Below are 13989 nucleotides of genomic sequence, written 5' to 3' on the forward strand. Positions count from 1 at the left end.
CTCAACCTGAGTGAGAATAAGAACTACTTTTGCTCTCTATGGGCTTATTTGTGAGTGTTAGGTGGGATAAAACTTGTCATATTCAATATCCTTTTGCCTGCATATTTGATTTTTTTCTGTAGATGAGAACTAAGTTCCTGGGTGGAAACATGAAGCAAAAGAAAAAAAAAAAAAGGAAGCATTCCATAGAAGAATGAAGGGAGACTTTTTCGAGAAGATAACATTTGAACTGGGCTAAATTTAAAGCATTCAAAAATGAAAAGGGGGAAGGAAAACAATCTATGCACAGTGATGTCATGAACAAGCATGGAGAAGAGAGCAGAAAGAGAATAGTGTAGTTTTGATGAAGTTATAATATGAGATAAGAGGGTTATGCTAGTTTATGTAAGTCCTTGAGGCAGAGGACTTGGAAATTTTAATTGGTTGGCAGAAAGAGACTACTGAAGAATTTCAAACAAGGAATAACATGATCAAATGTGTATGTCTGTGTGTGTGTATATATATATATGGAAAATTAGCATGGCAGAAGTAGAAAGCATATATTGCTCTAGAAAGAGTAGAAATGGAAAGTTGGTTTTTGAAGAGGAGAATAAAATGATCAGTCATTTATTAGGAAGGCTAATTTGGTATAGAATAGTATGGGGGGGAAGAGACTGAAAGCTAGAAAGATCAGCTAGAAGGCTATTTCAATATTCTAAGTATGAAATGATGGGGACCTATGCTAATTGGATAGTGGACAATACAAACAAGTGAGGAATCAAACAATTACATAGGAAAAATGGAGAAGATTAGGAAATAACAGATATAAGGACCATTCCTAATTGATTAAGTCATCAAAGAATATGCATATGCAGTCCGAAGGTAAAAACCCAATTTTAAAAACAAATTTTTCTCATTTTTTTGGTCCTTTGCTTTTATATCACATTTCCTCTCAAATATATCCCAGCTCTCTTCCCTACCCAGTAAGTAATCTTTATAAAATAGAATTTTGAAAGAAATAGGAAATAAAAAGGATTTCCAAAAAAATCAATACATTCACCCTGTCTGACAAGTATACAATAGTCCTCTAATCCCTCAGTCCCCCAATTCTTGAGCCAAAGGAGTGGATGATTTTTCCTAACTCTTTCTTAGGGCCATGCTTAGTATAATAATCACACATCAAAAGAACACCCATGATTAATATTTTTTTTAGCATATTCAATCAAAAAAAATTAAATAAACTTCAAATTTTATCATTTTTCTTCTGGGAAAAAAGATATGATTCTGTATTTTGTTTTATAATGAGCTATGAGCAATATGAGTTAATGGCATGATATGGTGATTGAGGAACCTAATTAAATTGAAATATTTAGTTCCAAGTACTATATTTTAAGAAGGATGTCATTTTGGATCTCTAGCTGGAAAACTAAAAGAAAGTGACTATGAAGGCAAGGCCTTTGAATTCATGCCATATGAGAACTAATCAAAAACCTGGAGATGTTTAGTATGAAGAAGATTTAAAGGGAACATGATAGTCTTCAGATATTTGAATGCCTGTTATATGGAAAAAAAAATTAAGCTTGTTCTGGTTGGTCTCGGAGCAAGAAAGGGGTAGAAGGTTCAAAGAGGTAAATTTAGATTTTTATATAAGGGAAATCATTCTAACAAATGGAATGGACTACCTTCAGAGATAGTGTGTTCTCTTTCACCAGAAGTCTTCAAACAAATGATGTATGACTATATATTGGAATCCTTAGGAAGAATTAGCTTGGACTGAATGCTCCTGAATCTGTGGTTTTATATAATGCAGGGGTGGAATGGAGGAAAGATAGGGCATGGCAATGTCCTACAGGAGTCAGAAATGATTCCTAGGGTTAGCACTTGAGAGAAATGAGAGAATGGTGGTGCCATTGTCAAAAATAAGGGGAAAAATAGCCTGTTTGGGAGGAATATGATGAGGTGATCTGTGGACCTATTGAACTTGAATTGCCATTTCAATATGCAGGTAGAGATAAGTAACAGACAATTGGAAATGCCTATCTGGATCTTTAGGGAGAGGTTGGAGTTGAAAATTCAGATTCAGGAGTCACGTAGTCAGTAGATAAGTTTTCCACATGTGTTTCATAATTGTGGGAAATGGAGATTTTTACTTTTGTCTCAATACATTATGGTGTTTTCATCTATGCAGATAAAGGAAAATGGAAAGCTAATATCTGAGTAATTCATATCCAGACTAGCTGAGAGAAAACTGTTTTGGTTTGGTGGAAATCAGGATTAGAATGTCTGCATTTATATTGGGTTCCTTGGCTATCTCTGCCTCTGTCCTAGGTCTCTGTCCATCTTCATTCCAGTGTCAGGAGGAATGATTCCCAGCTTTGCGGCAGGACAGCTGCAGTGATCATGATCAAGGAGGGGGTATATGAATGTGTGTTTGTCTCTGTGTACCCTAGCGTATACCTGTGAATTGTGTGCTTGTGTTGAATTTGTGTCTGGATCTGTGTCCTGGTATAGAAATGTGTGAGTGTGTTGCTTTGAGAGAAGGTGGGGAAATATTCCTGGATTTAGGGGAAATATGCACATAGTTATTTTACTCAGTGGTACCCACGCATTATTGTTACAATGTCACACATCATTTTACTGGAACTCTCAAGGGGAACATATTTCCATTCTTATAATGTTACCTACATCTATAGTGTCACCTATCTCCGAGAGAATGTCTCCGTACCACTCCCACTCCCAACACACACACACACACACACACACACACACACAATCTGAAGGCATCCCACCAATACTACATACACATCTCTCCCGGTCTCTGCAGAGCGAATGGCCGCCCTAGGGACCTGCTGCCTGCGGACACTTGTTGCCAGAAAAGAGAGGAGGAAAAGCTGAGGGCAGAAAGGAGCCAGATATCGAAAGAGAGAGGGAGAACGGGAGAGAGAAGGCGAGAGAGCGAGAGCGCGACAGCCCGCACAGCATCCGCTCCGCCCTACCGCCCCAAGGGAGACCCGGACGCCTGGGTCCCGGGACAGCGCCACCCGCCCGCCCCTCCCTGCCGCTGTTGTTCCTCTGACCCGGCTCCGGTGGCCAAAGAGACAGAGAGAAAGGAGACGAAGAAAGGATAGGGACTGAGGCTAGAAAGAGGGAGGGAGGGAGCCGGACAGAGGGACCGGGGCAGAGAGGATCGGGACGGAGAACGTGAACCAGCGCCTGCAGACGGGAGCAGCAGGAGCCGGAGTGGGGAGCCGGGTGGCGAAAGCATGGTGGAGAACCTGGAGACAGCCGCCCGCAGCGCGCTGGTGAGTCCGGGGTTTGGGAAGATCAGGGTCCTGGGGCAGGAGGGCTAGTGGGAGATGCTCCAAGTCTGAGGTGGAGGGTAGAAGGACTGCAGGAACCAGTGTCCGAAGTATGCAACGTGACCAGTTTCAGAGGTGGTGATCAGTGGGAAAAGATCAGTGTCCAGAGTGACTAGAGTTTGGATGCTTGAGGTGTCCAATTTCTTGGATGACCAGTTACTACCGACCAGGAAATTTCCGTATCTATCATCTTCCGGTCTTCCCCAAAGCCTCCTGCGCTTTTCACTTTTTCTTTATGAGATTTTTCCAGCGGTCTCTGGACCTACCATTTTCCCCGTTTTTTTCTCTTGACTGTCTCTCTCCCTCATCCATCTCCCATTTCTATTTCTGACCCTATCTCTGTTTCTATCCCCATTTCTAAATCTCTGTCTCTTTCTATTCTTGTCTCTGTCTCTGTCCCTCTGATCTCTGTCCCTTTCTCTGTTTCCTCAGTTTCATAGCCTCTGAAGTGATTCTTTCAAGCTTCTTTCTCTCTTAATATTTCTATCTATTTATTTGTTGCTATTTTCTTTTCTTTTATTCTTTCCTTTTCCCATTGTCCCCTCAGACCCTGGGAATTGGAATACTAGGGGAAGGGGTTAGGATGTGTACATGTGTGTATGGGAGTTTAATCTGAGAGTGATTCTTTGACTGCTCTGTGAAAGAGGGTCTGGGGTTGACAGGGATAACCTGATGGGGGAGGGGGAGGCGATAAGGAGTCAAAGAGTTGAGGGTCAGGAAAATTGTCAAAGTTAGAGAAGAGGCTAAATTGGAAGACTCTTTGGAAAATTGGGAAGGGGGAAAGTCTGGCCTAGGGTAGGGTATCACTAAGAGCACCTATTGATTTTCCCAATCCCACAACACTCCTTCTGTTGTGCTCCTGCAGGCAGCCCTTTCCCCGATGCCCCGCCCTATTCCTGGAGCCCCCCCTGGGGGTGGGTTGCGGCTGGAAGCTGTGATGGAGACCCTACAGAGGCAGCAGGCAGCCAGATTAGCTCAAGGTGGGATTCGACCCCCATTTCCTCTTTCAATACCCCCATCCTTACCTCCCCAACGATCCCATCCAGTGGGTGTCAGGGCCCAGCAGTCTCCTGAAGAGGGGACTCTGGGGGGTACTGAAGAGGGTGAAAATGAAGAGGAAGATGAGGAAGAAGAAGAAGAGGAGGAAGAGGAGGCTAGGCCTCAAGGGCAACCTCCCCAGCCCAGCCCAGGACCAGGCCTATCTGTGTCCCCCCCCATCCAGTCTTCTGGCCCTCAGCATCACGAATGGACTTATGAGGAACAATTTAAACAGGTAGGAGGTCCGAGCCCAGAAATCTAGGTTCACACTTTCCCACTCCACCCCCATCTCCAATCTGTTCTACTTTCTTTCTAGTACAGGGACAGGTAGGTAGAATACCAGTTAAGAGAACTTGACCTTCAATTCCCATCTAACCCCACCTGACCCCTTTCTAGGCCTTATTACCCAATCCTCTCTTCCCTTCTGAAAGCTGATGTCCCAGGAAGAAGTAGCCGCTGGGGCCCCAATGCCCCTATCCCCCATACCCCACTCCCTGGGGCTCTGCAGAAGAGAAATAAAGAGAGTTAGAGACAGATAGAGTAAAACAAACATTCAGAGACAAGAGAAATGCAGAAGCAAGGGGTCCAAAGATCTTGAGAGAAATCTCTGGTGGACATGGGGGGAGGGTCCAGTATGCTATAGAAGATGCCAGATGAGATGGTGGGGGGAGGGTTCTCATTGTCCACTCTCCATCCTTTTCTCCTCCCAGCTTAGACTCTGAGCACTTCCCTCTCCCCCCACCATATGTCACGTCCCATTACCCCCTTACCTGACAGTGAGGGATGGGGGTTGGAGGATTGGGAATGGGATAGAGTGGCTCTAAGGATTCCTCTGGTTTATACTAGCGCGGAGAAACGGAAGGTAGATAGTTTATTAATGTGAAGGAAAGTGTTTGGGAGGGGGCTACTTTGGGATTACAGAGTTTTTATTATTATTTATATTAATCCGATTATTATTCAGAAGTTGTTATTTTCTGAATGTGAAACAAAGACTAAATTTTGAGTGTTACTCAGGGATTATTAATTCTGGTAATTACTCAGGGGCTTTTTTTTAATGTTCCCCTTTTAATGATCACTACTGTTCCCCTTTATTGCCCCTCTTCAGCAGGCATAATCTAAGTATGGCAGAACTATAGAGTCGAACCTTTGATAGCTAATGACATGGCCCAATCGGAGACTCACATGATGGGATGGGGTGGGGTGGGAGGCAGTTTTAAACCTGGCTGGCCAACTGGTATTTGACTGGCTGGAGTTCACAAGAGGATTGCTCCTTAACCAATCACCAAGAAGAGATCAGATTGAGGTTAAAGATAATGTATCGCAAGGATTGGGACCCAGGCTCTGACCTTATCCTCAATTGTCCTCTGCCGGGGAAGTACCCTTTCCTTCAGGACAGCTTCCCATTGATTGACCACGACTCTGTCCACTCCTTGTCTGTGTGGGAGCTCCCCGTGGCAGAAATGATTCCACGGTCCCAGCCAACCTCAAATTAGGACTGAAGAGGGTGAAAATGACATGTTTCACTAATCCATTTCGAATGCACTTCATATCGCAGAGACCCTTATTCTCGGCCCCGTTCTAAAAACATCATCCCTGTGGGCTGAAGTTTCTGCAGATGGGGCCTGGGGAAATTGTTCTGCCGTAGGGAAAGGGAGGGGGAGGGAGGGAAGGTGTTGATGGGGTTTAGGTGGTAAATACACCTTCTTCCCCACCCCCAGCTGTATGAGCTCGACGCAGACCCCAAGAGGAAAGAATTCCTGGATGACCTGTTCAGCTTCATGCAGAAGAGGGGTGAGGGGCGGTATGGGAAAAATGTAACGGGGGGCGGGGTCTGGGGGCCCAAAATACGCTGGTTGAGAAACAAACCCCTACTTCTCCCGCAAGTGTCCCAGACCCAAACCCTCATAGGTTAGTCCCTATCCTCAAGAGAGTGGCTTAGACCTGGAGGAGTTGTGAGATTCGGACCCTCCGGACAAATAGAGGAGGGGGGATGGGGATACCTCAATAATATCTTTAACCTCTGACCTACCACGATTAATTAGCCCCTCCCTTTCTCCCAAGGGAATTAATTAGCAACGGAGATGCTGGCAGGTTAATGAGTCTTCAATCGATGACGCTCACCCCGGGGAGGGGTCATTGGGGTGGGAGGAAACTTACTGGACCACAGTCTGGAGCTGGGGTTAGGACTCCTGGATCCTTTGCTCGGGGTTTCTTCGAATTCAGTCCCCTCATTGCCAAGAGAAGAGGTTCCTCCTTCCTCCCACCCCAGGGCAAACTTTGGATATGGATTGACACTGCAGACCTTTCCTGAAGTTAGATAACTGAAAGGACTTTCCTAGAGGTGAGGATGAGGCAGGGAGATTAGGAAAATGAAGAAAGCTAGGATATCCTTTCCCTGGGGATCTCAAAAGTCTAGAGCGAAGAGCTAGACTTGGCGAGGGGAACCCAGCTTGCTGAGCACGTTGGGTGGCCTGTCCATCATTTCCCCCCTTCACTCCCCAGATTCATGGGCCCAGAGTCTGAGTCATTATCTCTTTCTCCAAAGCTAATTAACTCCCTCCCCATCGCAACCTGATAAGGCCACTAATTAACTTGCCTCTGCCCCCCTCCTTTTGTGCCGCTCTAGTGCTCCCAGAAAGACCTACGGAGTTCCCGCCCCATCTGTTAGCCCCTGCCTCTCCCCAAAACTTCTGACCCCCACAAGCAGTTCCCATTTTGTCTCTAGCGGTTCCCCTCCCTTCCCCCACGGCCTTAGTCCCTGGATTTAAACTCCCTTCTCCAGTTTCCCCACCCCAGACCTTCTCCCCCATAGTTAGTTAGATATGGAAGAAGGGTAGAGAATGGGAGGATGCTCCTGCCCACCTCCTACCCCCACCCCCCAATCCAGAGATGCTAAGGAAAATGGGGAGCTGGGAGGAGGAGAAAAGAGAGGAGGGGGAGAATCCCAAGGGGCCGATAATTTCCCCCCATTAATCAGGCCTGCGGCTAATTGTTCGGGCACAAAGGGTCTGGCGGTGGGAATGGGATCGGTAAAAATCAGCGCAAATTAACTGGGGCCCATCGCTCAGCTTCGACAGAACCCTTTGTCACGGGCCAGGCGGGGGCGGGAGCGGGAGCGGGGGCGGCAGGATAGGATTCGAAAACCCCCAACCTCTGCAAGCTAGAGAAGAGAATGGCTAGAAGCCTCCTAGGCAGTTCCCCTCCTTTGCCCCAGCCCCTTATAGAGACCCCCGGGGAGATGTTCTTTTATGTTTTATGTTTCTTTTATATTCCCCCACCTCCCCGCCATTACTGGATAAGGGTAGACCTTAACTGTTGTCTCTCCTGGGTCTGACCTGCTGCAGAAATTCTTGTCCCTGTTGATGGCCTTTGTGAGGATCCCGGTGTCTGCCACCAATCCTTCCCCGTACCGGTTATGACCCACCCTATGCCATCCTGCCTCCTGTGTACCCTTCCTCCCCTGCACCCCCACTGTCCTGCCGACCCTCTGTTCCCCTGGAGACCGTCGTCTCCCCTAGTTCCCGAGGAGACCATGTCTTTGCTGCCATCCCAGAAACTCGGTGTCCTACACGTCCCAAGTGATCAGACTCCCGTGTCCTCTGTCCCGCCTTGCTGACCCTCGTTCTCCGCTCCCTATTATCCCGGTGTTCTCCTTCCTAGGCACCCCAGTGAACCGCATCCCGATCATGGCTAAGCAGGTTCTGGATCTCTACGTCCTGTACCGGCTGGTGACGGAGAAGGGGGGGCTGGTGGAGGTCATCAACCGGAAGGTGTGGCGGGAGGTGACTCGGGGCCTGAGCCTGCCCACGTCCATCACCTCGGCCGCCTTCACGCTGCGCACCCAGTGAGCTAGGGGAGGGAGGTGAAGGGCTATGCCCAAGGGAAAGGGAATGAGACAGGGCTTGGGGAGCATGGGGGACAGATCTCGGGGCACTCGGATTTGAGGGGGAGAGCTCAGATTTGAGGCATCCCAGGGGATGCAATCCACCCCTGCCCTACAGGTATATGAAGTATCTCTACCCCTACGAGTGTGAGACTCGGGCGCTCAGCTCTCCAGGGGAACTCCAGGCGGCCATCGACAGTAACAGGCGAGAGGGCCGGCGCCAGACTTACGGGACTACCCCGATCTTCAGCTTCCCCGCAGCGGGGCCGCCTCCTCCTCGGGGGACCCTAGCTACCACGTCAGCAGCTCCAGGTCTGCCGGCTCTCGCCTGCGCCCAACTTGGTCACAGCCACGGGCATGGCCACGCTCCCATTAAGAAAGGTGTGGGCAGGGGTGACTGGGGCTGTGGACGGGATGGGAAAGGGAGATGAGAGGGGACAAATGAAGAGGGCAGAGAGAGATCCGGCAAAGTTTGAAGCTACAGAGCAGGGGGCGGGGAAATGAATGTTGAGATAGGTGTTTGGCAGGAGCTAGTGCTCTAGGGAAGCCGCCCCTTATCGGAAAGGTGCAGAATCTTGAGATGTGACTCCTTTGTATGCTAATTTGTTGATATTAAAATAAGCTAAAATTCTGCAGTTCTCCACACTCGATCACTGGCCCATGCTGGATTCCAGATTGCTCAAAGCTCAGGAAAGCAAAGAACTACACTGAGAATAAGGACAGATCCCTGGGCCGCATTCCCCCCTTCCTCCTCCCCCCCCCCCCCCTTTTTAAACGAGAGGGCTGGACTAGATGATTCTTTCATCTTCCAGTTCTGGAACTGAATTCCCTTGACCCCAGATATCTTCGTTGACATCTCTATTCATTTCCCCACCTAACCTCATTCTTCAGATTAGACAAGCTTTAGAAGAGGCAAGGTAAAGAGAACTATGGAGGAGGGAAAGGGAAAGGGAAAAAATGGGATTTAGGAGTTTAGATACAGAGAACCACAGATCGAGATCGTTTAATCTACACCTCTCGTTTTTAAATTTTTAAATTTGTATTGATTGTCTTTTTATGTCCTCCCTTTCTTCTTTCCCTCCCCCACCCAATGAGCCATAACAAGGAGGAAAAAGCATCTCAGCAAAACTAACCAATATATTGACAATTTGGCAGTATTTACAGTGTTCTACCCATTGTCCATCTCCATTCACTTCAAAGAAAGGGGAGATAATGCACATTCACAAGAATAAAACTTTTTCAGGACTAGGATTGGTCATAATTTCATAACATTCAGTTTTTTTTGGTGGTTGTTGCTCTTTCCATTCACATCAGTCAAAATTATGTTTTCTTTTATTCTATTACTTTATACTTTATATCAGGTCATGTTACTTTTTGTGCTTCTTTCTGGTCTAGTCTACATAATAATTTCTTATAAAATAGTAATATCCCACATTTATGTGCCATAATTTATGCAATCATTTTCTAGTTGATGGGCATCTACTTTGTTTCTGGTTCTTTGTTATTACAAAAAAAAAGATTGCTCTAATTATGTGTGTATGGAGACTATTTTTGACTTCCTTAGCTTAAGTGCCTAACAGTGGAATCAAAGAGTATGGCTAACTCTTTCTTGTTAAAAAAAAAAAAAAGATTCAATTCAATTCAGTTAGCATTTATTAAGTATCTAAATACTGTAAGTACTGTATTTGGTATAGAGATGGTTGCTGCTCTCTAGATATTTATATTCTACAGACTGAAAAGAGAGAATAGATGACATTAATACAATGCTTTAAAATGTATGGATTTATATATTTTACATATTTCAAATATGTTATTTACATGTATACATATATAAGCTTTGATAAATTAAACTGCACTAAGGCTTTTGGAACATATATTTTACATACACACACATTATCTCATTTAATTCTTTTCAACTACCCTGTAATTTTGGTACTACAGATATTATGATTCCCATTTTACAAATTAGGAAACGGAGACTCTGAAAGATTAAATTATTTGCCCATGGATATACTGAGGCCCAGAGAGGCAAAATTATTTCACTAAAATTAAGCAAGTAGCAAATCTGATTGGAGTCATTTCCATAAATACTACTCTTCCCAGAAGGAACACTGGGTCCAATTTAAGAGGTCTGAGCCTCAATGTCAATGCTCCTTCTTGCCTATTCAGAGGAGGGCTCAGGGCCTGCCCCAGCAGTGGCTATACCACGAATTTCATTACCAATGGCCCTGGGTACTATGAGAGAAAAAATAGGTCCAGAGGAACCACCTGAGAAAAAGGCTGTGCTGATGGGACCTATGGATCCTCCCCGTCCAACCTTGCCTCCCAATATCCTTCCCAGAAGCAAGTCTTCTGTCAGAGGTAAGGGAGATATAGTGTCCCATGGTGAGATCTGAGAGATCTAAGGGATATGTGATCAATAGTGAGAGCAGTGGGGGCAATTTGGAAGATAAAGTGGTATATTAGGCTTGGGCTAATTAAGGGGATAGTGAGGTTACAGGATCCAAGAAGAAGTATTGGATAAGAGAATGGAATAAAGGGATGTGAGACCAGTTTAGAAGTTTAGAATATCTCCTCTGTATGGGATTTACTTATGGCTTACTTTTGGATCCAGTATCTTATACCTTCCCACCCTCCCACTAAATGTCTTTCCCTCTCTTCTTTTCTGGACAGAAGAGCCACTGGAGGTGCCCCTTAACATGGCAGGCAATGGCATCAGCAGCATCAACATGGCCCTAGAGATCAATGGCATTGTCTACACTGGTATGGAGGCCAGGATTTAGTTATACTGGCATGGGGGTTCAGAAATATGTAGTATAGAAGTCTGGAAACCTCACTCTTATGAAAATTGGAGTGTCTACAAATGAAATGGAAATCAGATAGCATTTACATTGGTAAATGGGTCATGGATTTGTGTTATACCAGACATCAACACTGGCAGACATTTGACAAAATCTCTCATGATGTCCTTTTGGATGAGATAGGGAAATATAGACTGGGAGATAGTAGAATTAGCTAGTTTAAAGATCAGATCCAAAGAGTATTGATTAATGGATCCATGTAAACCTAGAGGGAGGTCTCTTTCTTTAGTTCTATTCTGTTTCACATTTTTACCCATCACTTGGATGAAGACATAGAATGCCATGCTTGTGAAATCTGAACATCACATGGAGATATAGTAGGTACACTAATTGTCAGAATTTGGATAAAAAATATTCTGAACAAGTCAAGTCTAAAAAGATTACATTTAAAAGGAATATATGTAAATTGTGTAATTTTTTAAAAAATCAAATGCATAAGAACAGGATAGTACACATTCATGACAACTGTCTGGACAACAGTCCATATGGGAAAAAAAGGACCTAGTGAAGATTAGTTGAAAACAAATTTTTACTGAAAATCATCAGTGCATTGTGACAGTTATAAAAGCTAACATAATCTTGGTCTGAATGCTGTATATAATGCCCAGAGTCACAGTGACTAGAAAACTTTAGTACTCCAATGTTTTAGGCTACCCTTGAAGAAGTGTGTTCAGTTCTGGGAGTCATATTTTATAAGACATTGTTGATCTGTAGGGACATCCAGAGGAAAGCAGCCAGGATAATGAGGTTTGGGAATCATATCCTATGAGTGATAGTTGAGGAAGCTAAGATTCTGTGTGTCTATGGTATAACCAAGGACTTCTCTGGCATGAATTTTAAGGGATCTACATTTGTACAGGTTATTTACACTGGTATGAAGAATAGGGGGTACCAATTCTAGTATAAGGGATATTCCCATTGCTATGGATAGCCAGGGAGCATCTACACTATTTGGAGAAAGAGGAGGAAATTTGGGTGATAGCATGGCTCAGGTCATCAAAGGAATTCATCTGCTGCTGCAAGGCAGAGCATGTTTGTACTAGCACTAGATGCCAGGGGAGACATGAACCTCTATTTATATTGGTATAGAGTCATGGAACATTGATGTTGCCCAGGTCAGGTTGCCTAACACTGGCATCAGGAACTAAAGTTATCCCTAAAAGGATACCCTATATTGTTTTAATGTTTCTTATTATTCTATCAAAAATGAGGGATGAGGAGTCTGTACTAGGAAATGGAAGAAATCTAGAATTCCAGGAAAGCAGGGGTGGAGACATTTGGAGAAAGGTCACACTAACTCATTGCACTTCCTTTCTTCTCTCTATGTCAACAAATTTAGGAGTCCTCTTTGCCCGTCGACCACCTACACTGGGCTCATCCAACAACAACAACAGGAATTCTCAGGGTCCAACAAGTCCTGGACCTAATACCCCTCCTGGTCCCCTCTCCAGCACCTCACCTTGAGACTTCATACTCAAGAACTGGATCCCCCAGCTATGTCCTGATCATTGGAGGGGAGGGCAAACCCCTTTTATTGTCTTTCAATCCCCTCCCCAATGTGGGTACCCCCATGCATAGGGGAAAAGGAAAAAAAAAACCTCATTCTCCCATTTCCAGCTGAGGTCCCTTCTCTATTCCCTATACCAAATTACATTCCAACCCCCATTATGGACTTTGAAGCCAAATGTTTTGCTGCGATATAATGTCTACCTCATTATAATGGGGGTAATGCTCCTGACCCCTGTTCCATCTGCACCTATCTAGCCAAAGAATCGATCTTCCCCACTCCCCGGAGTTTCATGTATACCAAAGAGTCCAGATGTGTCTTTGAGCTTGATCTTAGATCTTGCCTCAGTTTCAGTCCTCCTATTGTCACCCTCTCCCATCCTTAGCAAGCCCCTACCAACTCTAATCACACATTTAGATTTTCCTATCCCATCTGAGCTCCTTTTCAGGCCCAGGCTTGTTTTGGAGGGTCAGAACCTAGGGAGGCTCAGGGGAGGATTCCATTTTAAGGTCAGCATGATCGGACAATAAATTTGCTGCCCTTGCTGCTCTAAGTATGAATTGTACTCTCCTCATTTCTGGCCCTTGGAATGAGAATTGCATAGAAATCCAACCAACATACAGAGACAGACATAGGGACGTGGAGATCATTGCACAGAAACTGATTCAAAGGCTCAGACTGCATTTAAGAGACAGCTTAAGGTGGATGAAACTGCTCCAATAGGAATTGGGTGAGGAGTCTGCTCTGATCTAATCTTGGTCCAGGCCACGAGAATATCCTCTGGATGGAAGCAGGAGAGAAAATAGGATAAAAGAAGAGTGCAGGGTAGTCCCAGGCTTGGAGGTAGAAAGAAAAGAAAAAGGGAGGGAATGTGTTCAGAGAACAGTGGGAAAGAAAGGAAGAGTAGTAAAGATTAGGGGCCAGAGAAGAGGGGGAGGGAAGGAGAACAGAAATTGAAGAGATTTGGATTAAGGCCAGACAGAGTGGAGGAGCTGATACATAGATGCCTTGATGATAGAGAGATCAATGGATCAGTGGATCAATGGATCCATGGATTACCAATAGGGAAAAGGCCAATGGGATGGACCTAGAGATCTAACACCTGCGACTGGGGGGGCATCTTTATCTGCTCCTGAGGTTTCCTTGTGGTAGGCTCTCTGGTCTTAAAATTCTTCTGTTCCTAAGGCTTGAAATTTCTGGTCTCAGAACTGACAGGGAAGGCCTTTGGGGTTCCCCACTTCTACCACATGGATGCCCAGTCTGGCTTTGTCAGGGGACTTCAAATATTTGTGTCTCTCTCACCCTCCAGCTTCTGTATGTTCCTCCCTCCTCCTAGCTCTCTAGATCTTTCTCCTGTTGTCC

The 13989-nt window shown here is 45.2% G+C and overlaps 1 protein-coding gene across 1 annotated transcript; it reads left to right on the forward strand.

Annotated features, from left to right (window-relative positions):
• The first annotated feature begins 2802 nt into the window (after positions 1-2802).
• On the forward strand, positions 2803-13158 carry ARID3C (AT-rich interaction domain 3C). The gene is made up of 8 exons (XM_051965780.1): positions 2803-3281; positions 4204-4611; positions 6095-6167; positions 8037-8220; positions 8378-8640; positions 10429-10620; positions 10933-11022; positions 12460-13158. The coding sequence occupies exons 1-8, from the start codon at positions 3243-3245 to the stop codon at positions 12582-12584; spliced, it is 1374 nt and encodes a 457-aa protein (XP_051821740.1). The 5' UTR covers positions 2803-3242; the 3' UTR covers positions 12585-13158.
• The last annotated feature ends 831 nt before the right edge of the window (positions 13159-13989 follow it).

This window comes from Antechinus flavipes, chromosome 1 (assembly GCF_016432865.1).
Source record: "Antechinus flavipes isolate AdamAnt ecotype Samford, QLD, Australia chromosome 1, AdamAnt_v2, whole genome shotgun sequence".
Taxonomy (NCBI): Eukaryota; Metazoa; Chordata; class Mammalia; order Dasyuromorphia; family Dasyuridae; genus Antechinus; species Antechinus flavipes.

What these genes read in the sequence shown, in the direction of transcription:
- ARID3C (XM_051965780.1), top strand. Translation starts at nt 3,243, where the DNA reads ATGGTGGAGAACCTGGAGACAGCCGCCCGCAGCGCGCTG. An exon ending in CCACGCTCCCATTAAGAAAG is followed by an intron (nt 8,641 to 10,428) that starts GTGTGGGCAGGG and finishes TTGCCTATTCAG; the next exon opens with AGGAGGGCTCAGGGCCTGCC. An exon ending in AAGCAAGTCTTCTGTCAGAG is followed by an intron (nt 10,621 to 10,932) that starts GTAAGGGAGATA and finishes TTTTCTGGACAG; the next exon opens with AAGAGCCACTGGAGGTGCCC.